This window comes from Ciona intestinalis, unplaced genomic scaffold (genome assembly GCF_000224145.3).
Source record: "Ciona intestinalis unplaced genomic scaffold, KH HT000184.2, whole genome shotgun sequence".
NCBI lineage: Eukaryota > Metazoa > Chordata > Ascidiacea > Phlebobranchia > Cionidae > Ciona > Ciona intestinalis.
In genome coordinates, this window is record NW_004190506.2 from 273742 (window position 1) to 297892 (window position 24151).

Here is a 24151-nt window from a genome sequence, read left to right on the forward strand (position 1 = left end):
CGTTGGGGTAAAACATTTTCATGATTTTTTTTATAAATAAATATCTTACTTCGAAAGACAGCCAGTCGGCCAAACTTAGGAGCTACAGCAGCAATGGTTTCGAAGACCTCCCCACCACGTCCTAAATACCCGTGTACACCATCGTCGGGTTGGTGAACCACCCAATTAGTCTCAGCATAATCATTAGGCGTTAAGCCTTCGCTTAGGTACAACAGAAGTGTGTATTCCACCTAGATAAGGTAAGATTGGTATTGCTTAATTTCATTTTTCAATATAAGTTTTTTTTAAGATAAAAGGTGAAATTATAAGTTATAATATGTTATGTTAAGTTTTGTACTTCTGTTTATCCAAAAGACTAAAAAGGTGTATTTTTACTGTTACTGTACCCGTCGCTTCTATATATGGTACTCTTATGCCCTACAGTTTGTGCCCACGGACAGATACGCCCACAGTAACTCTGGGAACATCCAGTATGCAAGCCCTTATCACTGCAACCACTCAGTCACGATGGGTGTTCAGTTTCGTACAGCTCGTGCTGTTCGGTTATAATCACATAGGAATAGTAATAGCAATCGAACCTGAAAAGCCTATATCTTCTGGTACATAGACGGACGTTACAACCGTTGTCTATATTTAGGCAGGCAGTTAAATTTGAACCAGGCACTATTGCGCTTACGCCACGACGCCACTTTATACGCATGCACAGAAAGTCAGACCAGACTAGCCCTACAACCACTTTCCACGGCCACAGGTCCACTGACCTCATGTTCCTTTGCGTCAGGATGTATTCTTGTGTTGTCGTATGATTTAAGGTAGTTGACTGCCACGTCATATGGCATCCATTCTGTTTCGTTGGAAACAAAAGCGAGAACATCCTGCAGTCGCTTCCACATATCTGAAGATGCGAAGTCGTCCACCTTGTGATAAGGAATGCAAGAATGAATAAATGAACAAATTCGTGAAAGTATAAATGTATAAATGAATGAATGAATGAATGAATGAATGCATAAATGGATGAATGAATGATTAAATAAATGTAACTTATTTATCTTCGCATGTCAGGGCAACTACAGTCGTTATAACAAGGGTTTTCTGTTTCATACACCTCGTGATCACATACGAGTTACCAGGTATATCTAACTCTGTGGCCAACTAACAATTTATCACTCAGTTGGAGAAATTACCGTTGAGTGCCTTGCCCAAAGACACGCAACTCCACAACGGTGGTCGCATCGAACTTTATTCAAGTTTTATTATTATGAAAAATATATAAAAAATTGACTTACATCATACAAGCACAACCACCTAACGTTGTCTCCGTCTTCTACAATCGAACTATCCCATTCATTACTATTGGCTCCTTTCCGAAATAAAAGTCGCTTCCAGGATTTTAGTTCTTCAGCGTTGAAAACGCCATCTAGCACATGAATCGGCCTGTCATGTGTAAAGTAATGGTATAGCAATAAGTTTTGGTTTATTATATTAACAGCGTAAAATAAGGCGCCGTCTTTCAGTGGTTAACGTGCCTGCATGGCTCTATAATAACTCATGCAACTTTACATATGCGATGTTGGACATATAGTGCTGGACCCAATCAGTAACTACTGGGTTGGAGTGTGGCCTATACTAGAATATATAGGTTAGAGCAATTGCAGTAAAGCATCTGTGCTTTTATCAAGTTAATGAATGAATGTAACTTATTTATCCTCAGCACGGCTGGGGCAACGATAGTTGTTATAACACGAGTGTTCTGTTCCATGCACCTCGTGCCCGCCTATAAGTTAACATATATGTAACTGCGTGTGTAAAATACTGAATGTAACTTGTTTATTCTCGCATGGTAGGGCAGTAACAGTCATTATAACGCGAATGTTTTGTTCCATACACCTCGTGCCAGCCAACAAGTTACCACATATGTAAATTACTGTGTATTGAGATAAGGGTATAACGTTTGCTTACTTGTTAGTGGTTACATCGTAAGTTGTTCTCGTGAGGCAATCCGTGTAGTTAATGACACGGTGTAGATCAGGAAAGCGAAAATTCCTCATGCTTTCCTTGCTATCTGCGTTCGACTGAGTGATGGACGTGGGGACGTCCGCTGTGGTAAGTAAAATAAAAATGGTAATACTTTCTATTTATCTTTTTGGAAAACGATAGCGGAGATCATGTTATTTTAAGAACGAAGTGAAGAGAATCAATGGCCAAGCAACAGTTGTACAAACTCGCTGTGGACAAAAAGTGCGTAAAATATCAGTTAAAAAAAAAGCATCTGAAGATGTTTTAACATGTATATATAGTAGGGTGGGAAAGATGGGACATCTTTTCATTCTATTTTCTCGTCGCATTTGGTAGTAAACAAAGAACATTAAAATAATTATAAAACCGTAATCTCAGGACTCCCATAGACCGTTGTAAAATGTTTAAAACCGGATCAGGATATTCGGATATTACGTGTTAAAGGTGTCCCATCTTCCCCCATCTCATACTATGCATAACATAAATCCAGCTGAACGACAATACAGTGCGCTATATGTGTAAAAATGTAGGAAATGTAAAATTCTAAAAACATGAAACACTCGCTTTCGTTTTTCTTGCTGTTATAAAAGCTGTTATAATTCTTTTGACCTTCGTTGTTGTATATTTAAGAAATGAATAAACTTTATATTATGTTAAGTTACATACGTGCTGATCCTTCATCCTTTGTGTTCAACCAGAGCGTCAGTTTTTCAATCCCTTTGTATTGGTTGATACTTGGCCCTCGGAATAACGTTACATGGCATGATGGCCATAGTATGCCTCGAAGTCCATGCGGATGAACCGAAGATGTTATTTCTAAACGAGGCTCGTCTGTGATGTTCGGGTTGTGAGACTCGCTGTAGAATGAAACCTACAAAACGTATAACACACCGTACATGTAACATATAATTGATATATATTTCTTCGCAAGTGTTAACGAAGATTATTTTAAACAGAAATTAAAAAGAAGTGAAGTGGGAACAAACCGACAGTCGTTAAAACCCTGGACGAGAGTTTCTTAATCTATAGTTTCTTTGGTGAATAGATGCTCCCGTCTAGCGTTTTACAAAGATGATACAGTAAGGTTGAAAAACGACATCACTTACGTGGCCATAACTGTTCAACTTCCAATTACTGTGGTAGAATATGGATAAAAAGTAACGGCCTTCCTCACAGTAGCGACTTTTCATTGGTGTCATGGGATCTAAGGAACCGATAAAGTCAGTTTGGACTCTTTCTAACCTGACCTACGTAAAAGATATATATTAGTTGCGTAAGATTGCTCACGTTTTCATTCTGTTGTGTCGGCTTATTTGGTACCGAATAAATAATATTTACATATTTATAAAACCGTATCGTAACAGCTTTAAAAGAGCGTTGTTAAACGCGATTAGGAAGTATAGAATATTATGTGATATCGGTTATTATTACGAGTGCACGCAAAAGTAATATATACTATAGGGTAGGGGGGAGAGAAAACCTTTAGCGCATAATATTCAAATATCCTGATCGAGTTTTAAACAATTACCATCGGTCTATGGGAGTCGTGAGAAAAAGCTTTTATAATTTTCTGACTGTTCCTTGTTTACTATCAATTGGGACGGGAAATGGAATGAAAAGGTGTCCCATCTTCCCCCATACTACTATAGAACATATACCTATACCGTCATATACGGCACACATAAAAACATTCACGTTACCGGTTTTTGAAGGATGTTTTCCACGAAAGGTTGAGTTCGATTCCATAGTTCCATTTGTTGAAAGAGGGAAACATTAATCTCTTTTAACCAGGGCGGGAGACCAAAGTTCCAATCTTCACGTGGGATATTAGCTGAATAATTCTGCAAAGGAATTGTTATAAAATAAAACAAATGTTTGAAGGGACATAGCCTACCAACGAAAAGTCAAAATTCGTGTATTGATTTGCAGTTTTGGCACGCATTTATTTCAGAAGCTATTTCGTGGTTATAATACGGAAGTTCTGCTTTATACACCTCTGTGAACCTGCTTGTTACGAGTTACCACGCATGTAACTTTGTGTGGGTTTCTGTATGTTTGTTCAGCTTTCTAGTGAGGCTGACAATTTAGACAACCCATAGGCAATTGTAGATAGGTGTCTTGCGCAAGGAATTATTCGCACAGAATAGCATTAACGAGCCTTTAACCCAAAACTTCCGGGGAACAATTGTGCCATGGCGCCGGTATGTAACACGGCTATTTGGCACAACAGAGAATCTCACCCGTATAAAATAAGCATACAAACACGATATATAGTAAGATATGCCTTGCGTTACCTGATATACGAAGACGTATCCTTTTGATTCCACGAAATCGAATGGGAAAGCTGATTCTATGATTTGGGTATCATGTGGTGTGATTACGTTGTCTAACACCCAAGCTTGGTTACCATGTCCAATGTCGAGTGTTTTTGTCAGTTGAATGGGTTTGGGTTCAGGAAATTGAAATTCGTTTTCCTGTGTATAAAAACAGTGGTTTAATAAGAATAATTACGGGTGTAAGAACAGCAGGTTCAAGGCTCGTCGCTGCTACCATTGTGGGCGTATGTGTCCTTGGGCAAGACAAACAGCAATTGCTTCAGTCCAGTGGTCACTAACGGGCTGTCTAAATTGTCAGCCATAGATAACAATATGAAAATAAAGTAAACACCCACAAATCACATTTCGTGGCAAGCTTGTACGAAGTGTATGAAATACCCGTGTTGTATAAAATCATTAGCGTTTGTATGGTTTATAATTAAAATCGAGGTATCTAATAACACCAACAGTAAAAATAAAGTCGAAAACTGGATAATATAGTTTACCTGACTTTGAATGAGAGTAGATGTTATCAACAGAAGATAAAATACGAAGACAAGAAATCCCATATTGCATGAAAACTGCCTCTGCTAACCACTGTTATATAACAAGCTTAATTGAAACTGGTGTAAAATTTATAGTTGAAACAATTGCACACTTTCATATACAGCGACAAGAGGCGAATAGTACAAACTGCAACAACGTAAGAGCCTTGACACGGAATAATCACAACAGAAACTTCTTTTCTACGAGATAGATCAGTTAAACGTGTGGATAATCATGTAGATTGATTTTCCACGAAAAACAGCACGAAATTCAGGATGTAAACCGGTATAGACAGGACACAGCTGGTACGAACCAGTATAAGCCGGTTACTGACGCGTAATATTTGCTGTTTTGGAAAGTTTTGACAGAAAAGCAATTGGGAAGAACGTAGTATTATGGGGTAAGATGGATACCGTTACCAAATAAAATCGCATATTTCCTAATCTTTTTTTTTTAAATTAACAACGCTGTTTAGAGTGAAACGGTTATATAATTGAGTAAATATTTTTATTTACCACGAAATGGGACGATAAAACAGAATGAAAATTTGGACCATCTTACCCCAACCTACTATATATAAAAGAGGATGAAAGCAAACGAGTGTCAACCAGCAACATGAAACAAAGAAAATGTTCAATCAGCAGAAAAAAAGATTTTGTTTTGCCCATTGGAGCGTCGCAGCTAGCCCTAATGTGTTTATTATATCAATTTTTACATAAAAAAAAATCCCTCTTATTTAAAAATTGCTCGTACGTTAAAGTTTAAATAAACGTGGTTTTTGAAGAATCAATGAATTCTAAACTTGGGATCCTTGATTGCTTTAAAGGGACCCGAACTCGCTCGACGATTTCGTGTTCTGCGCATGCGCGGTGCCAAGAATTAATGCCAATTCTGCTTCGAGTGTCTCGTGTCGATAAGATACTCGTATGTCCGGTACATTGGTACGTCGGATGTCGTTACCGTGAGCTCCTTCGTCTCTGTATCGTGGTCCAAGCCAATATTGTTTCACCTGGTCAAGATGAATGATTAAATGTTGGATTTATTTATACTACTCTATAGTAGGGGGGGAGGGGAGGATGGGACGCTTTCTCTTCTGGTCCCATTTGGAAGTACACAAAGGACATTTAAAGCCACTGGAAAATTGGTAAAAAGTGAGATTAGTAAAAAGTTTCTAAAAACAAAATATAAAACTATAGAAAAATCTTTAAATACCTAATCTTTAAATAACAAATTTTTAAATACCCTAAAATACCCCCAAAAAGTTTTTAAGTGAAAAAAAAAATTGTAACATATTTTCATATAAAAATGTGCCATTACCTCGTGAGGGAAAGCACTCATTGTAATGCTGTTGCGAGCTAACTCACACATGTCACATGGACTTAGCTTCCACACCTGTGTTGCAATGCTGTATTCCTCCATCAGTGGTTCCTGTATATGGGACAAGGTATATGTGTTATTATACAGTAGGGTGGGGGAAGATGGGACACCTTTTTATTCTATTTTCTCGCCTAATTTGGTAGTAAACAAAGCACATTCCAAACATTACAAAGTCGTATCCTTACGACTAAGCAGTTGCTAACTGTTTAAAATCTGATCAGGATATAGGACACCTTTTTATTCTATTTTCTCGCCTAATTTGGTAGTAAACAAAGAACATTCAAAACATTACAAAGCCGTATCCTTACGACTTTAATAAACCGTTGCTAACTGTTTAAAATTTGATCAGGATATTTGAATATTCGTCGCTAAAAGTGTCCCGTCTTCCCCCACCCTACTATATTAACCTGGGGTGGAACATAAAGATAGCTTTAATATTCTATCTGAATGTAACTTGCTTTATAGAGGGACAACTCTACTCACATAGTAAAGTTGACCCTCTTAAAATCATTAAACCGTGAGTTGTATAAACTAAATGTATGCAACAATGATTAAATGTAACTTGCTTTATCCCTGCGTGGCCGGAAGCAACATACATTATACCACGGTTGTTCTGTTTTACACACTTAGTGTCTGCTTACGAGTTACCACTTATGTAACTTTGTTGGTGCATTTTTCTGTGAGTGTGCTGACAATATAGACAACTCTGTTTTAGAGGAAGGCATGTTAACCACTGTGCCAAAATATCAACTAAATGCATGAAGTAAAATATATACCAACCTTTGTAAAGTGAAACTGCAACGGATCATCTGTAGATAGTGAGACACACAATCCACGAGCCAGGTAGTCGGGTAATGGGTTTCTATGGTAACTGAGGAATAACCCGTTGTTACTGAGGGGTGACATCGCTATACCAACTTGTGCAAGGTAGTAGAGGTACTGTAGAACTGGAACCTGGTTGGGAAATTTAATGTTAAAGTAAGAAAGTGGTCTATGCCAGTAGTTCTTAACAGCAGGTCTGCGAACCGGTGCCGGTACCCCTAACTTGCTTGACGATCTGTCAAACCATTCTAATTTACTTTGTTTTGTAGAAACTTCAATAGAACCTCGTATAACGGGTATATTATCAAGAAGTCAGCAACAAATTTCTTATTAAATTAAATATTCTTTGCTTTGAGCATATTTTTGTTGTAATTACATTTTTAGTTAATTTTTTTAAGGTATGCAGCCCCACAAAATTTGTGGACACAAATGCCTACATTGGTAGCAGCGACGAGCCTTGAACCTGAAACCTCTAGGTCGGGACAAGCGTTCCAATATTATGTGTGGCACATACTTCACCTTTCTTAATAGTAAACCATGGCTGATATTCTCAGCTAATATGAACCCGGTAACCAAATGATGAGCAGGCCCAGCTTCCCCACAGTGAGGTCGTAGGTTGAATAAAGTCATTCCACGTTCCCTGCAAAGTTGCACAGGATTAATTTCATTTATCACATTTAAAAAAATGAAATAAAACATTTGTAAAATATTTAATCAAAAAATGCAAAATATAAAAATAATACAAAACACTGTTAAAAATTCAAAAATAAAAATTTAAAATTAAATTAAAAAACTGTGTTGTAAGCGTGTAGGTGAACATTGTGTACCCATGTATATGTTTGGTCAGTTTATACTAAACATATATCACTGTAATGTTTAATTGGGTGGTGGGATTATGTATCCTCATGTAATAAACATGTGGTAATATATAGAGTTTCCACGCATAAGTCATATGATGGATTTAATGATAATTGCAGTTAATTTGGAGATTTAGTAAAACATTGTATCTTTCGGTTACAATACATGCATTGTAATCTTAAGCCATGGCAGGGTACTAAACCATGGATTACCACAATACTTACTTGCGAAGTTGGTTAAGTGTCACCATGTTAGCATACATGTAATAAACATAATATGAGTATGGGGGGTTGTCTATGGCTGTCCAATCATCAGGTTTCGGTGATTGCATCGTGAACACATGATGTTCCTGTTTAGACTCATCATCTACCGAGTCAAATCCGGTTACCTGTGGATAGAACCGGTTTAAACTAGATTAAAGTGGCTGATTTGTGTTTAATGTAATGTGGCCATCAAACTATGAGCAAACATGTTAAAACAAACTTAAGTTTTTGTATTGGTAGAACAACGTCCACAATGCCGTAGTTATAACACTGATGTTTCGAATCATACACTTCGTGTCCGCTTACAAGTTACCACGTATGTAACTTTGTGGGTGATCGTTTTTTGTATGGCTGACAATTTGGACAACCCATCAGTGACCACTAGGTTGGGGCAAGCATTCTAACCAGTATGTCGCACAATTAAGCATTCAATTCTATGTGTGTGAGGCCCTCAGCGCGGCACCCCATGGGTCCTAGGATTTAGGGCAGGATTGGCCCATTACACACACAGTATAGGCATAATATTAATGATATATTTAAACTGACGTATTTCAAAAACAAATGAATCTCTTCAAGTACTTTCTGAGTCCTCTGATAAGGCAGCATTGGCCCATTACCCACACTGCACAAATAGGCATATTATACTGATAATTTAAACTGACGTGTTTCAAAAACAGATGAATCTCTGGGTTATTCTGGGGATCCAAAGTAGCTTCGAAGAGAGGTCTGAATATATTGTCCAACATTTGTGTAAAGTTTTCAAGCGAACCCTTGGCCTTGTATATGTCGCTGTTATTAAGGGAACAAAGTTAAACTTAAAATTTAGCATTAACATAAAAAAATAGGATTAGAACTTTTTTTTACAAATTTAGTTAATTTAGGTCCAAAGTTATGAAAAACTAAACAGGAAAAATTATCAAAATTTGTAAATTGTATGTCAAGCCTAAAATTTTCAAAATTCGTACTTAAAGTTAAAAGTTATCAAAAATATATTCAACTTACAAGAGGCGAGGTATTTGTATCAACCAACGCACATTATCGCTATACACACGGTGTTTCACCGCCCACTGTGCAAGTTTCAACCATTCATCTTTAGACCGACCATACACTGACAAACGTAACTCAGATTGTTGGTACTTGCTGTCTTCTAAGTCGTCCATTACCTCCTGTAAGTGGTGGTGGTGATTAGGATTGGGGTTACTATACCTGTGGTTTAACTGATTTACTCCTTCACTATACCTCATGATATAGTGTGAGTACATGGGTACAATCAGTGGCGCAGCCAGGAGGGGGGTTTCGGGGGTCGTGACCCCCCCCCCTTTTAAACCAAAAAAATATAATTTAAAAAAAAAAAATTAAAAAAAATTTTTTTTTTTTGATTACCCCACCCCCCCCTTATTTTTTCTGGCTGCGCCATTGGGTACAATATTTGGGGTGCGCCATATATATATATATAAAGCATTCTAAGGGCGGGCCCTGCATTATAACTTATACTTTATAAAGTTGTTGGTTAATGGTGGTGATTCGGGGGGGGAATGGCCCAAATTTGGCCTAAATGCCATGTTGATTTAAAGGATCTCACCCACATAGAACAAGCAGGAGAATATTAGGCCAACATGTATTACCTTAATAACATGAGCAAAGAACTTTCCACCAGCGCGGTTGTCAGTCTTGATATAAATCTCTCTCAGAATGCTTTGGCCGATGGGGTTGTACTTGGAGTTAAACTTGTCGAATCTGGAGGTTATATGGGGTTGGAGGTATTATTGTACATGGGTAACATGGCCCTATTTCTACATGGACCTATTAGCACCAGATCCTTGGTGTATTTCTTTGCACAAGAATCGCCAAACTCTATAGGCACCAAATCATGATCAGATTCACAGAATTTATTACAGTTAGCCTTATTTCGTTACCATTAGTATTGTTTTGTTACAGTAGCATTAAAGTCATTACCACCTTTTGCAGTGACTACAGTGATTTGTTAGTTTGACGTTTTGTCCTCCATACGGCAAGACTTCTTCAGGGGATTAGAAACTAATCTTATTTATCTAGTAATGGGATTGTTTACCAGAAGAGCTCCATACTTATATACTATGTTATGCCTCATCTTATATATATTTAGGTGGGAAAAGATGAGACACCTTTAGCACATAATATGCAAATATCCTGATCATGTTTTAAATAATTAATAAAACGGTCTATGGGAGTTGTGAGGATAAGGTTTTATAATTCTTTCAATGTTCCTTGTTTACTTTCAAATGGGACGAAAAATAGAATCAAAAGTTGTCCCATCTTTCCCCACTCCTACTATATGAGACGATATAGTCACCTGTGAAATAGGTTCCTGTCAGCGTGGACATCTAAGCTGTCAACACTCAAGTCATAGGCTGAGAGGTTGAGAGAATCAAATACCTGTTGACATTAACATTAAGCAAACAATTATATGGGCGTGGAATGTTTGCCAGGGTAATATATGTTTGCTGGATGCCAGAGATGCCATAAGGTTAGTATGCGTAGTATGTTGCAACATGAATTACGTAATATTTGGTAAGTTGATTTGGACTGACGCGTAAGCAAACTTTTTGAGCTTACATCGCAAAATCAGTGTAATGTGGCATGTGGCTACAACCTATAGTAAACTATGTGAGAATACACACATACACACATATTTGATTCACAAAGTATGGTTATAATGTACTATGGTCACAATCTCAAAATAAAACATTCAACTAAAAATAAACACCCACTTAATAATGTTAACATAACACTTGTAGATTTATGAGCAGAAGACAAAAAGTTTAATGCTTTCTAAAAAAACCTTATAATCCGTAGTCACAAGTGGAGTTTGTTCCATTCAGACATATGAAAGCAATTTGGGTGTTGGGGTAATGGACCAACTTTAGCCCAAATCCCCGATCCCATGGTGAGTCTCACCATAACACAGAATAGAATATGCATATACAATGTTGGGGTAATGAACCAATTCTGGGCTAAATCCTATGTCCTCAACAAGAACCCCCCATATATAGAAATACACCATGCACCTCTTGTAGTGTATAATCCTTCCCATCCCTTGTATAGGCAATATCATCAGCATTCTTCTTCATTGTTTTCTTCATGAAACGAAGCAAATGTTTCTGGTTCATGCAAGAAGATGCGTGGATGTGAGTGTCAACCTAGGAAAAAGAAGAAAAAGTTAAAAAAAAAACTTTCAATTTTTTATGGGTAATGTTGAGGTAATATTACACTGTATGGCATTGTATGCAGGCCAGAGTTGGAACATTACCCCAACACCCAGGGATTTAAGCAAGAATTGGTCCATTACCCCAACAACCAGCATTTTTTTACTATGTATGAAGACACATTGGAGTAGTGGTTCTTAAACTGTTTATGTTTACAAACTAGTAGTAGCTTTCATTAGTTAAAAACACTCAACAAAAATTTTTAGCATATGTTGTATTGTGGTAAAATGTATGAATGTAATGTACAATTACTTGATAATGTGTAGTTTAAAATGGTTAGAAAACGTGGTCACTAACCCTACAAGGACATACATAACACACTTATACTTAATGAGCTATTGAACACAAACTGATTGATTAGATTGTTTTAGCATAGGCTTAAGCTATCGTGGTAAAAGGCAATCATATCTTTAATTGAACTGCTTGCAATTGTGCAAGCCAGCAAAGCTCTAGAGGTCACCAGCGGAGCCGTGTTGCAAATTTTCAAAGAAGATTGCGACACAAGTTAAATATAAACCTTGCCTCTGGTTGTGCAACAACAACAACAACGCATGTGGTTTGAACTCATTGGAGTGAATATTATGTTAAGATAGATAGACAGCTATAGGTGCCGACATGTATATGTGTAGACGTGTAGTTAATGGTTAATGTATAGGTTTGACAGTTTAAGGATTTTTTTAAGCATTCAATGCTTTGTTGAATATGCACAATAGCAAACTAGTTCTCACAAATACAGTCACCGTGAATAAACAGCCTACAGGGTAAGACACAAGTCACAACTAACTATTTAAACTTAAACATTTAAAATTTTAACAACAACTGTGAATAAACAACCTACAGGGTAAGACGCATGTCACAACTAACTATTTTAACTGAAAAATAAACATTTAAAATTTTAACAACAAGTCATTTAAAGTTTACATAATTTTGCATAAGTACTCATAATTGTTTTAAGAATCATGTATTCATGCTTCCAATGGTCTCTTAAGTAACAATTCCGCAAGTACAGCAGAAACTTACACAAACCAATTTGTGGCCTCTTAAAATGTTTGAGAATCACTCATGTTAAACCTTAGAACATACATGACGCGACCACAGCAGTTACTTTACCTTTCTGCAGTTATAAAAGTCACGATGTGGGACCTCCTTTTGTGCAGCTAACTCCTTGGTCTCGTTGAGCAAAACATGAAGTTGGAATTTGGAAGACAAGTAGGAGAGACGTCGGTAACAGAAAGTTTTCCTGCAAGAAACAATTAGTTTGAATTGAATGAAGATTATAGGTGGAAAATAAGTCAAGTAAAGCTGGCAAACTTTACCTAACAGTATATCCCGTTAAACTTATCCACACATGTCCCCTCTACAAAACAGTTGCCTCCCTAAATCTGGCGCTTTTGTATCGCCATAAAACTATGTTCTGTTTTTTGCCCCATGTTCATCTCCCACCCCCCTTATACTTCCCACTAGTGCCACCCTTGCATTATTCAGAAAATGTTATGAAATCTTGCCAGATGGCGGACAAAACTTCAGAAATACACATTTTTCATACCAGATAAGTCCTTGAAAGAATATTTACATTATACCTGGTAGCAGAAGTAACAGAAAACCTAGTAACCTACAATCGAAATTATTACTTGGGAAACAAACTAGCGAAAAAAAACTACAAAGCTAAACTCCTCCAAAACGACATTTTTGTGGCAAAGTTTTTTTACCATTTTTTGCACCCCTTCTAAATCACCAAAACCTTAATGTAAGAAGCTTTATTATTATTAGTACTTGTAAACAAACTTACAATGTAAATAATTTCGCTGGCTCATCTGGTATAGAAACGTAGTGTATTTCGAGCGTTTACTCTGCTATCCAGCAAGACAAAACATAGGAAATTTAAGAAGTTTTTTCACACCAGATGAGCCGTTGAAAGAATGTTTACATTATTCCTGGTAGCAAAAGTAACAGAAACTTACAAAGGACCATCCACAGTCATTGCCATTACTCTGTTGAGGTCGTGAATAAATCCCTGTAGATCAGGGTAGGGCATGTCCCATGGTTCGTTCCTATGAAAAAATGCTTTTTAAATATCTAAAAACAAATCAAAATACGCACCAATGCTTTCCTTACCAATGTGGGCTTTATTATAACAAAATAATATCATACTAAAAAAACTCGGAATTTCAGCATATCATATTAGCAGTAAACAGTGTGTTTTGGTAATATTATACATGGGTGTTTAGTGTCCAAAATTTCAATAGTATATTCTTAATATCAACCGAATTATAATTGCTGAGAATTTTCTGGTAAAAGCGGTCTAGCTCAAAAAGTTTAGAATCACTTTATCATAAAATTTATTTTTATTTTAAAATTGAATAAAATACTGTGTTCTTTTAATAATAAAATATAGGTTTTCTGTATGTTTATATTCCATACAATTTCATTGTCATTTCACTACAATATTTTAAGACAGTGCCCTGTAAAGTATTTTTTAAAAGTGGCCAGGCTTAAAAAGGTGCCTTAATCAGTATCCAATTATAATAAATATAACCATATAAATTCAAATCAAAGAACTAGTGCTATGTTAATATCCCATACAGGAAACCAGGCATTTCATTGCATTATTTATACGCATGTCATCATGAATAAAGCTTATTGTGGTATAGTGACACTGCTTGTGTAACTAGAACCGTGATTCATGCAAAATTAATTGAAATATAAGTAAAAGTCGTAGGCGGACCAAAATTGCTGCAAAATATATGTCAGGCGAAATTTCGTTGCCACAAAAAACCTTTGAAGTATCACAGAATTAAGTGGGTGGTTTAAAAACACAGCAGACATGGTATTAATTAATATACACATAGCTCATCACTTTTGTAAAATGCTATACACAAAATATAAGTTATTGCAATTTGAAACATAACCATCAAATTTAGTCTATGTAAAGAAGCATTGATGAAGCACATAAGAATTTTTATATTCATTATATACACTATTAGTTGGGTATTGGGCCAATCCTGGCATAAATCCTAGGACCCATAGTGCTCCATGCTGCGGGATCTTACCCATATAGAATTGTATATACTACTTGGTAGAAAGACACACGTGCGACGTGTCCAATGGTCAACTTGCCATAGGTTGCTTAAATGGGGTTAGTAGAACCTTGCCCATAACTTTGATTGTTCTACAGGCCAATATTTACCAAGCAATGAATATGTGAGTGAATATGAAAGCAGTGAATATGAAAAGTACTGCTGTAAAATGGTAAAATAAAAGTTTTGTAGAAGCTGCTTTATGTGCTAACTGCATATATAAACAAGCTGGAAGCAATAAAAGATTACGAAACAATGTTCTTGGGTGGAATTACTTGCCTTTCTAAACTGGCTTCATTTTCATAAACTCTGAAAACTCCATCCACAATTTTAACCTTCATTTCACTTTTAGCCGGCAAAGTTTTTGGGTCGACATTTGTGTATGGGCACTCAGTGTTAAGTGGGGGGTGGTAGGGAGCATCTGGGAAATTGAAATGATAAAAAAAGGAACCCAAAATAAAACAATAAACTGTTTACAGTGACAGTGATGCAGCCAGAAGGGGCAAGGGGTTCCGGGGTCTATACCACAAAAAATTATAAAAAATATTTTTAAACCCTTCCCCCCCTTCATATTTTATTTCCTGCTATTTTAACAAATTAATGGCTGCAAGTGACTTTAAATGGCTATGTATTGTTGTTGTTAAACTAAATAAACTTCAATGTAGGTTTTCTGCTACCAGGCATATTGTAAATAATCTTATAACAGCTTATCTGGTGACTGGTATAAAATAAAATGTATTTCTGATGTTTTGTCTGCCATCCGCAAGACTTCATCAGGAAATGAAATGTCAGAAATACAGTACGTTTTTAATATACCAGATGAGCAGCTAAAAGATTATTTACATTATGCCTGGTAGCAGAAGTTGCATACTGTTTTAACTAAAGTATGAAATGTTATATATTTAATATTCATACATTGTTTAAATTCTTATATTCAATACAACGCACCTTTACTTATTCCTGATTCATCAAAGGTGTCAGACTGAGGAGGATCTTTGCCTTGGCACTGTGAGGTTAATAATATTTACAAATAAACATGATCATATAAACATAGGCGCCAATTTTTTTAAATGCAGGGGAGGTAAGAAAGTTAGACACAGAGTACTATAGCATAAATATAACTTATTGGCTGTAATGTTTACTATTTAATATAGTGCAGAAAGTTCCAGGGTGACCTGCCTACCCTACCACCCCAAGTTTGGTGCCCAAGAACACAGTCTTGTGTGTGTTTTAACAAACTAGTAGAGAGATAAGAAAGAGTATATTTCACAACCATAATACCTATCTACTAGGGTGGGGGTTGTCACAACCATAATACCTATCTACTAGGGTGGGGGTTGTCACAACCATAATACCTATCTACTAGGGTGGGGGTCCAGTAGGGTAGGGGTAGACAGGACACCTTATCATTCTACTTTCTCCTCCTATTTAATAGTAACAGTGAGTAAACAAAGAACATTCCAAGTATTATAAAACCGTATCCACGCGACTCTCACAGACCGTTGTTAATTGTTTATAACACAATTAGGACACTATGTGTTAAAAGTGTCCCATCTTACTCTACAGTACTATATAAAACACACATACCAATCTGAGATGCTTCTCAGTTGTGAATGAAGACTTATGGTGGGCCATTTCCATGTATTTCTCCCTTATAAGCAAAGCTTCTGTTAGATGATCTGATGCTTCTTCTAAATCTCGGAACGGAACCTTTAAAGGTTGAAACATTATAAAGCAATGTATAATATGACCATGGCAAATATCGATTTGAAACAACATGGCAAATTAAATTTGAAATATTTGAAATGTCAAAAGCAAATATCAACTTGGAATATTAAACTATTTAAAACATAAAAGCAATAGCATATATCGTGAAGAATGTGAAACATAAGAGCAAAAGCATAGGGGTGTAATATATATATGACTTCCTGGGTTGACAAGTCATCATATTTAAAAAAAGAAGTGACATAATGTGATGTAGCACTCTAGTTTTACACCTAAACAATAGTTTTTTTAAAAAAGTGGGAAAACATAATTTACTGCGATATGAAAGTAGTGTGATGAAGTAACTTATTTGTTTAAGTTTAACAAACTAACCTGATGGATGTATACAAACAACAATAAACAATAACAGTATTATATATCAACTTAAAGTAAATGCTGTAACAAAGTAACTCCCATACTACCAACTAAATTAATGACTGGGCGTACAACACGCCACAACACAGCGTTAATATTCTGTGCATGATGCAAGAATACATGTGGGCATGCTATCTCGAGGTAGCGAGTAAAATACACCAAGTAGTTACTCAACTTTAAATCACACCATTACCACTTACCCCAGCTATTTCATCGCCGGATATTTCAATCCTATGAAAATCTTGCTCAAGGAAATCTCCCATCCCATTAAGTTCTGAAGCTACACTGGCATCTCCAACCCTTTTTCTATGTAAAGCAGGGGGGTGGTTAAGACACAATATAAAAGCGAATTTATGTTAAGATACACTAAAAAAAAGCTTATGTAATATTTCTAAATAATATAAAGCGATGGTATGAAATGTTAAATTTAGGATATAATATAAAAAACTTTATATAATTTTAAGATATATATAAAGCAACTTTATACAATTTCAAAATGAATTATAAATTATAAAGTAAATTTATATAAAGAAGCTAAAAAAGTAAATAAAAGTCAAATACAAGTAATGCTGGTAGCATAAGTGGCCTGTAGACCACATAAACCTGCTAAAATTGAACCAGTTTATAATTTAATATGAAACACCATGCAACTGCAAATGCTACAAAGCTGTCAGAACTTTTTATGAAGCACTGTTGATAATTTTGTGAACATTCGGTAATGCGTTTGTTTAGAACTGTGGTTTGTTTTGGTTTGCACGGGTGTATATGTAGCAGAATGATGCTTCTACGTTATTGGTGAAATGAATGCAGAAATGACCAACCAATATAGTCAGTAATCAATGGGTAAATTATTGATGTCTCAAAGCTAGTTCTACTGAAAAATTTGAGTCACATAAGTTTAACTGATTTTTCATTTATAATACAGTGCTTCTAACCCATAAGTTACACCCAAAAAGTTGGTTGCCTTTTAATTGGTTTGACGATTGCTACGATGGTTCAACCACCTGATTGGTATCTTAAAATTTTTTTATTGGACCTTCACCTTATACTTATAAAAGGGAGTTTAAGCTATTTGAAGACTATTTATTATGTTTTATAATTTTTAAATGAATTAATATTAACAGTTTTCTATTATTTTATGCCTATTTATGGAAGAAGTGGTTTTAAAAGGTTTAGAAGCACTGGTTTAAGAGTTTCACAAAAACGTTAAGTTTTGTCCACTTCTTAAAGGGCATACCAACGAAAATCAAGACGTGTACTAATAGAAATGATCAAATGTGATCTAAAAGTACTACTAAAGTTTCAAAATCTAAAAAATTCCTTTTTTTTTTATAAGTTTTTATTTTTCCTTGGTATGACCCTTTAAGTTCGCAACTGATTTAACACTCGGGTAAAAACGTTAATCAAAACACACTACAGGCTATCCCTGTGTTAGCTACATGCACTCTGCACACTGTTGATACCGCAGTAATGTATGGGCAATGGTGCTTGTGTGATGGTATAAGAGACTGCGGAGATATACAGCGCGATAAAACTACATATTAAAACAACTTTGGATGCCAAATTAAGCTCCAGAAGTAAGCTCTTTTAAATTGCTTTTAATTTTTTTTTAAATTAGATTTTTAGCGCACTGTATGTAACGCACTCTCTTACAGTGTATGAAACTACTACCTTGAAGGGTCGCCACATATCATCAGTCTGAAAGGTAATCAAAAGTTAAAGCAAACATAAAAAAAGTTAACACTGAAAAAATTTACCAACATAAAAAAACACTGAAAAACTTATTGAGTAGTTTACACAGATATATTGTAATGTGTACATCAAGGTATTAATAAAAATTAAAGCGATATATTATGTAAAAAAAGTTGTGTTTAATTGGCGTATTACGTCAGACTAATGCTTAAAATTGACTTACTCTTTTAGAACTGGTAGTGGTAACATATGCTGGCTTGTAAGTGAAGCTTTGTGAGGATAATATCTACAGCTGCCGCCTGCAACGTTGTCGTCTACAGAGGACGCGCCAGATGTGGGGACTTGGAGGTTGTCTCTATCCTCATGGTCACTACCGGCTGGCTTGAAGTTACGGGATGCCATGAGTGTATGTTTCAATGCTTTCCAGTGCTTGCCATTTGCACTGTGTCCCAGGTTGTGTGTATTGGGTGAAGCGGGCACGCGAAATTGTTAATTTGAAGCATGTGGGTTAGAAGCACACATGAGGCAGAGGGTGCAGGTCCAAGCATTCAGAAATCAAAGAATAAAAACACAAGCGTTAATGCAGGTAGCATGTGAGAACTAATAGAAAATAATCTCAAACAATGTTAATATCACATAGGTAACACAACAACATATTCATAAACAGTAATAATAATATTAAGCTTACATATAAACACTGACCTAATGATTGTTAAATAGAAAACACCATTTGTCGGCTTAATAATAATACAACATACAAAAACTTAGTTTGTACTTTTCTATTCATCCTCCTTGAAAATTGTCACAGCAAAACCAATTAGAATAAATGGAACCTAACACAGTATATACAGCAAAACTCTAATATTACTTTAGCATTACTTTTATATAGGTTTGACTGGCTGACCACTTTCATAGCAAAAATAGATTTCTAAAATTTAAGCAAAGTTAATGAAACTACATATTTGAGAGGTTTTACGGCTTATACTCTGCAACAAATGCCTTTCATTGATTGTTTTCTACTTGGCTACAAAGGGGGTCATGAAAAAACTGCAAAAAATCAATAAAAAAGGATTAGGACTTGCAACAAGGTTGCAGCAGTCACTGATTGGTCCACAACAAAGGCTTTTATATGACATTTTAATTGCATATTCATAAAGCTGTATTGATAGGAATATATATAAGATATAGGGTGTATTTTAATAATGAGTTCCTTAAACTATTCGGCAAATTAAAAAAAATAGTTTGTAAAAAGATACTTTTGTATCACTTTTATATATTAATATATGACATTGTAATTGATATTCCTAAAACTGTGCTGATAAACCTTAAAGCTGAAAGGTGTATTTTATTGTAAACCACTGTAAATACCATTGCGAATCATTTAAATTGAAAGGTATTTTCTATTTTAAAATAAAATTACCCAATATCGAATGATTTGAAATAACAATTGTGTCTATCTGTATAGGCACACACATACAAGTGAAATGACAAATGTGTCTACCACGCATACATACCAATTGTACATGACACACAGACAGCAATTGTAATAACCTGACAACAACAGTGGGTGCATGGCTACTAAGCTACAGCTACCACTCACAATAGGAAACATGAATAACCTAACACCGTACATCACCCTTTCTTGGCACATGTCGCAAGAAAAATTATCCGTTTTGCTAAGAAATATCGGGGAAACGTGTATTTGTGTAAATACACCTGTCTGATGCCCTTGCCTTTATACATATATATACTATGGAAAAAATGTATATACTATAGGCAATTGATGTATTAACTAGGAGTAGTCTATAGGCCTATTGCCCTATACTATACATTTTTATACTGTACAAAACTATACACTCAAAAGCTCTATATCCTTTAGCTATTAAAAAAGTAAAACTTGGTGGTAATATTTTGCAGGAGATAAACATAAAACGTTAGATTTTATCAGAACTGCGGGAAATAACGTTTTTCTTGTAATAATCAATCATCAATGATAACTGTGCAGTTCATAAGCTTACCATAAGTTGATAAACACTGCTTGAAAACATTCATTCTTTCAACAAAACATCACCAAAACCAGAACCAAATGCAAAACCATTTGTTTAATGAGTTTACAATAAATAAATATACAGATTTAGAACCATTGCTTTAATACATTCATCCACACAAATAAATGCTCAACTTACGACTCAAAGTCTTGTGTTATCTGCCGATTAACAAGATGCATCTTCTCTTCTTGCTGTACGATTGGGATCTCATCTGTTAGTTCACAAGTTGAACTGAGATCTCCACAACCTGCCATATCCTCAGAGAACAGATGCTAAAGAATGATTAAACTAAGTTTTTAAGAAACCTTTAACATCTAACAAGTGCTGAAGAAAATTAGTAATCACTGTTCTAAACAACTTGCAATGTCTTAGATACATTACCTAACAGGTAAAACTAAAGCTTTTAAAAAAATAATAATTTTGAAATATAAATAGATTCTAACGCACATTTAAAATTTAAAAATATCTACTTTTGTATTGCTACCCTCATACCAGGCAGTCTAAGCAAGTAATAATATATAACCTACCTCTGCAATCTTGTTATAGTCATTCATGTCAACTTTTTTCTTGTTAAAGTTTCTAAAAAAAAATGACAGTTACTTATAAAGAAAAAGCGGTAGCATATAAGAAGTAAGAAGCATGAGGTCGTGCGACATAAGTGTCATGTCACATGTCATGTATGTACTACTTGGCTGACAAATCATGCCACGACGTATGAACTGTTGGCTGTGACATTTACTTGAGTTAAATTTACAATTAAAAGCAAGAACCACAGAAGACAAATTAACTATGCTTATAATAGGCTATGCTGTAAGTTTACAGGATTTCTAATACTTTAAACACAGGATTTAAAAAAACAACGCAACCTATAAGCCATAAATAACAATATATATATTATATAATATATACATAATATATACATATATAATATTTTGTATTCTATATGGGTGAGAACGTGAGGTTCCACAGCATGGCACACCATGGGTCTTAGGATTTAGTTCCATACTTCACACAATTGAAGTTCTAATCAATGTTGTGTACAGAATGTGTACAGAATTGTGTACACAACTAATCGATGTTATGTACAGAATTATAATATTATATGGCATATATATACCTATATATATATATAAAATATAAAAACAAATTTTCCTTACCTGGGGTACGAAGGAAAATTCTTTTTTGAGGTGGAATTACTGTTTTCTGAATGAAAATGTTCAGACAACTCTTGATCTAAAATAAAAGGTTAAACTGAAATTAAAAAGTAATGTAAAGAACTATTCTAAAAAAAATAAAAATTAAAAAAAATAGTTAAAACTAAAAACTATTAAAAGAAAAAAATTTTTTTGAGTTGGACTTCTTTTTCCTGTTTTAAATTAAAGTTTAATTAGCTGCAGATATACTTGCAAGTGCTGACCACGCTGAACTACAGAACATTATAACCTGATTCAAAGGTTATGTTTGTAGAGCTGGCAACGCATGTTTGCCTAATTATAATTCAAACTGAACCCAGGGAAAACAACAGCATGATTTACCACCTTATGCAGCATTGAGCATACGATACACATGTATAATAGATTAATAGGCCTATTAAAATATATGACAGCCCCCCAAAAAGTACAAATTGTTTCTATATCAAAATCTGTCAGATATACATAATTCCTAAGTTAAAAATTATCAAGATAAAAGTACTGCTCTAAAAACAAACTTCTTGTTATAAAAACAATTAAATACCTGCCATCAACAAAAACTTAGTTTTAAAAAGTTCATATAAATTTTTTCAACAACATACTAAAGCTGAACAAACCTTTTAAGCTTCAGTTGAAGCGGTTTGACAATAATAAGCCAAGGGCTAAATCACAAACTCTCTTATAATTACAACAGTATGGCGGAACTTTCTCTATACGTTTCTGTTAGAAACTTGGTATGAATTATACAAGAGAGATAAAGTCAAACACACCATACAGTCCTTATCATAATGATGACTAACTACTCCAAGTCTCAAGAGTGCACAAAATCATCTGGTCACTGGTTTGCCTTTTTCTTTTTTGCATGTTATTCAAGTAAACAAGATGAGTATGAGAGAAAGGCATTGACATTTGATCAAAAATTCTTACGACATGCCAATTCAATGACTAAACTAACATTTGGTATATCCATTAAGCCCGCTATGTACACTCACACATGCAGTTATTACAGATACTTACTAAATGTATACCTATCATTATTATTAAACAAACATTCTTTGCCTGGTGTACCAAAACGCAAAACTACACACACACAAAGGTACAAATATTTAAATGAATTTTGATAGAAAGCTGTTTTGCAATTCCTTGCTTTTATACTTTGCGAAAATATAAGTTTCAAACTAATTACCTAGGCAAGTTATACAGGACTACCGTTATGCTATGCCTACATTATCATTCACTGTTTATGGTTCAATTAGAACTAATGTAAACAAAAGGCATGAACAGTCACCAAGAAAACCAAAACAAACAATTAGCATTCGAAAGAGTAATTTATAAATCTTTTTAATTATATAGTACAGAAATATTCAAATGCAGTAGCGGGGCTTATCTGTATTTTTATTATTTGTAACTATAACTTAACTTTATATTGGAACTAGCAGGGACTAATAAAAATTGGGTAAGAAATTAGTTTTATTTATTAGTTTAAATAGACTAAGGTGAAGTAGGTGAACTTAGGGGTAAATCTGAGCCTTGGTGTATCATACTGACACGGGCGATTTTTGTTTACAACTTTACACACTAGGCCTACTGGTTGTACATGAAATAATTTGCCCTTTGCACGACAATTATAAAGCTTTGAACCAAATATGTACCAAAATAAGTAGAATTTCTTCATGAAAATTGGGAATATATGTGGTTTGCATGCCTTTTTAATTAAAGCATGCGCGAATGCGAAAAATACCCAACTTGCACCTGCAAGATCTAGTTAAGAACTGCCATATTCTGTAGATTGGACCAAAAACTCTTAATAACATCCTCCAAACTTGATTTTAGGAACTGACAGCGTAAACAGGCACAACATGCTGGTGTTCAACAGATAATTCAAGGGAATAATTGTCAGCACCAGTTTTTTTATAAACATTAATACAGATTACCTGGACTTTTGCTTCCAACAGAAACTCCATTGGTTGCGAAGTTCGAAGCCATCTTGACACTTGTTACCAAGATGAAATTATTAAATAACTATATAAACTTTAAATACTAATACTCCTATAAAGAAATATCTATGCACTTGTAAAAAATGTAAAATGTAGAACAAAAATGTCCTTTTATATTTAGTGAATCTTATTACAATTTACTTTGAATGTAATTTACTTTAAAAAATGATAGTACTTTACAATTTAACTACACTTACAGCTTCACAAAATATTATTATTTTTACCCTAGTGATAATTTATATACAGATTATTAAGATATGTGGTAGTTATAAATATCGGGTTTAGCAGTCACTTTTAGTATTTGATTATAATACTGTTATCTCATTTAAAAAGATAAAACAATTATGCTATAGCAACCACGCAGCTCTAACACGCAAACCTGACATTATACCGCTAATCTAACCGACGTTATATTGGTAATTATTAAATAGAACTGGACTTTCTGCACCACCCATTATAGACAGATTCGTATTTTGTTTTGTAACGAAATTACTTTATTTCATTACATAGTACCATTTTTTCTGACACTCTTATTTATCTTTTTTTCTTTTTAAGCCATTTGGATC

General features: G+C 34.8%; 2 protein-coding genes across 6 annotated transcripts in view; both read right to left on the reverse strand.

Annotated features, from left to right (window-relative positions):
• Positions 1 to 5042, reverse strand: part of LOC100183956 — a 7066-nt gene extending 2024 nt beyond the window's left edge. The window contains exons 1-9 of one of the 2 annotated variants that reach the window (XM_018816421.2): positions 4838 to 5042; positions 4311 to 4490; positions 3717 to 3857; positions 3123 to 3263; positions 2683 to 2887; positions 1960 to 2098; positions 1287 to 1434; positions 762 to 917; positions 50 to 230 (exon numbers count right to left, since the gene is read on the reverse strand). In XM_018816421.2, the coding sequence (XP_018671966.1) occupies positions 50 to 230; positions 762 to 917; positions 1287 to 1434; positions 1960 to 2098; positions 2683 to 2887; positions 3123 to 3263; positions 3717 to 3857; positions 4311 to 4490; positions 4838 to 4900 (1354 nt within the window). In that variant the 5' untranslated portion in view covers positions 4901 to 5042. The remainder of the gene's footprint in view (positions 1 to 49; positions 231 to 761; positions 918 to 1286; positions 1435 to 1959; positions 2099 to 2682; positions 2888 to 3122; positions 3264 to 3716; positions 3858 to 4310; positions 4491 to 4837) is intronic. The other variant, XM_002121106.4, reaches the window with a different exon arrangement.
• On the reverse strand, positions 4949 to 23661 carry LOC100181582 (AMP deaminase 2). 4 transcript variants are annotated; one of them, XM_002121180.5, is made up of 22 exons: positions 23523 to 23661; positions 21556 to 21631; positions 20926 to 20977; positions 20537 to 20670; positions 18574 to 18792; positions 18330 to 18356; positions 16859 to 16964; positions 16107 to 16229; positions 15468 to 15525; positions 14799 to 14940; positions 13404 to 13493; positions 12553 to 12682; positions 11245 to 11376; positions 10530 to 10612; positions 9823 to 9934; positions 9200 to 9363; positions 8860 to 8986; positions 8159 to 8322; positions 7596 to 7716; positions 7035 to 7208; positions 6195 to 6305; positions 4949 to 5886 (listed from the first exon to the last, which is right to left on the reverse strand). In XM_002121180.5, exons 1-22 carry the CDS (start codon positions 23572 to 23574, stop codon positions 5698 to 5700), a joined length of 2586 nt encoding a protein of 861 aa, XP_002121216.3. In that variant the 5' UTR covers positions 23575 to 23661; the 3' UTR covers positions 4949 to 5697. The 4 variants fall into 4 exon arrangements, with proteins under 4 accessions (XP_002121216.3, XP_018671963.1, XP_018671962.1 ...); XM_018816418.2 differs by lacking the exon at positions 23523 to 23661 and adding an exon at positions 22206 to 22339; XM_018816417.2 differs by lacking the exon at positions 18330 to 18356.
• Positions 23662 to 24151: the final 490 nt, after the last annotated feature.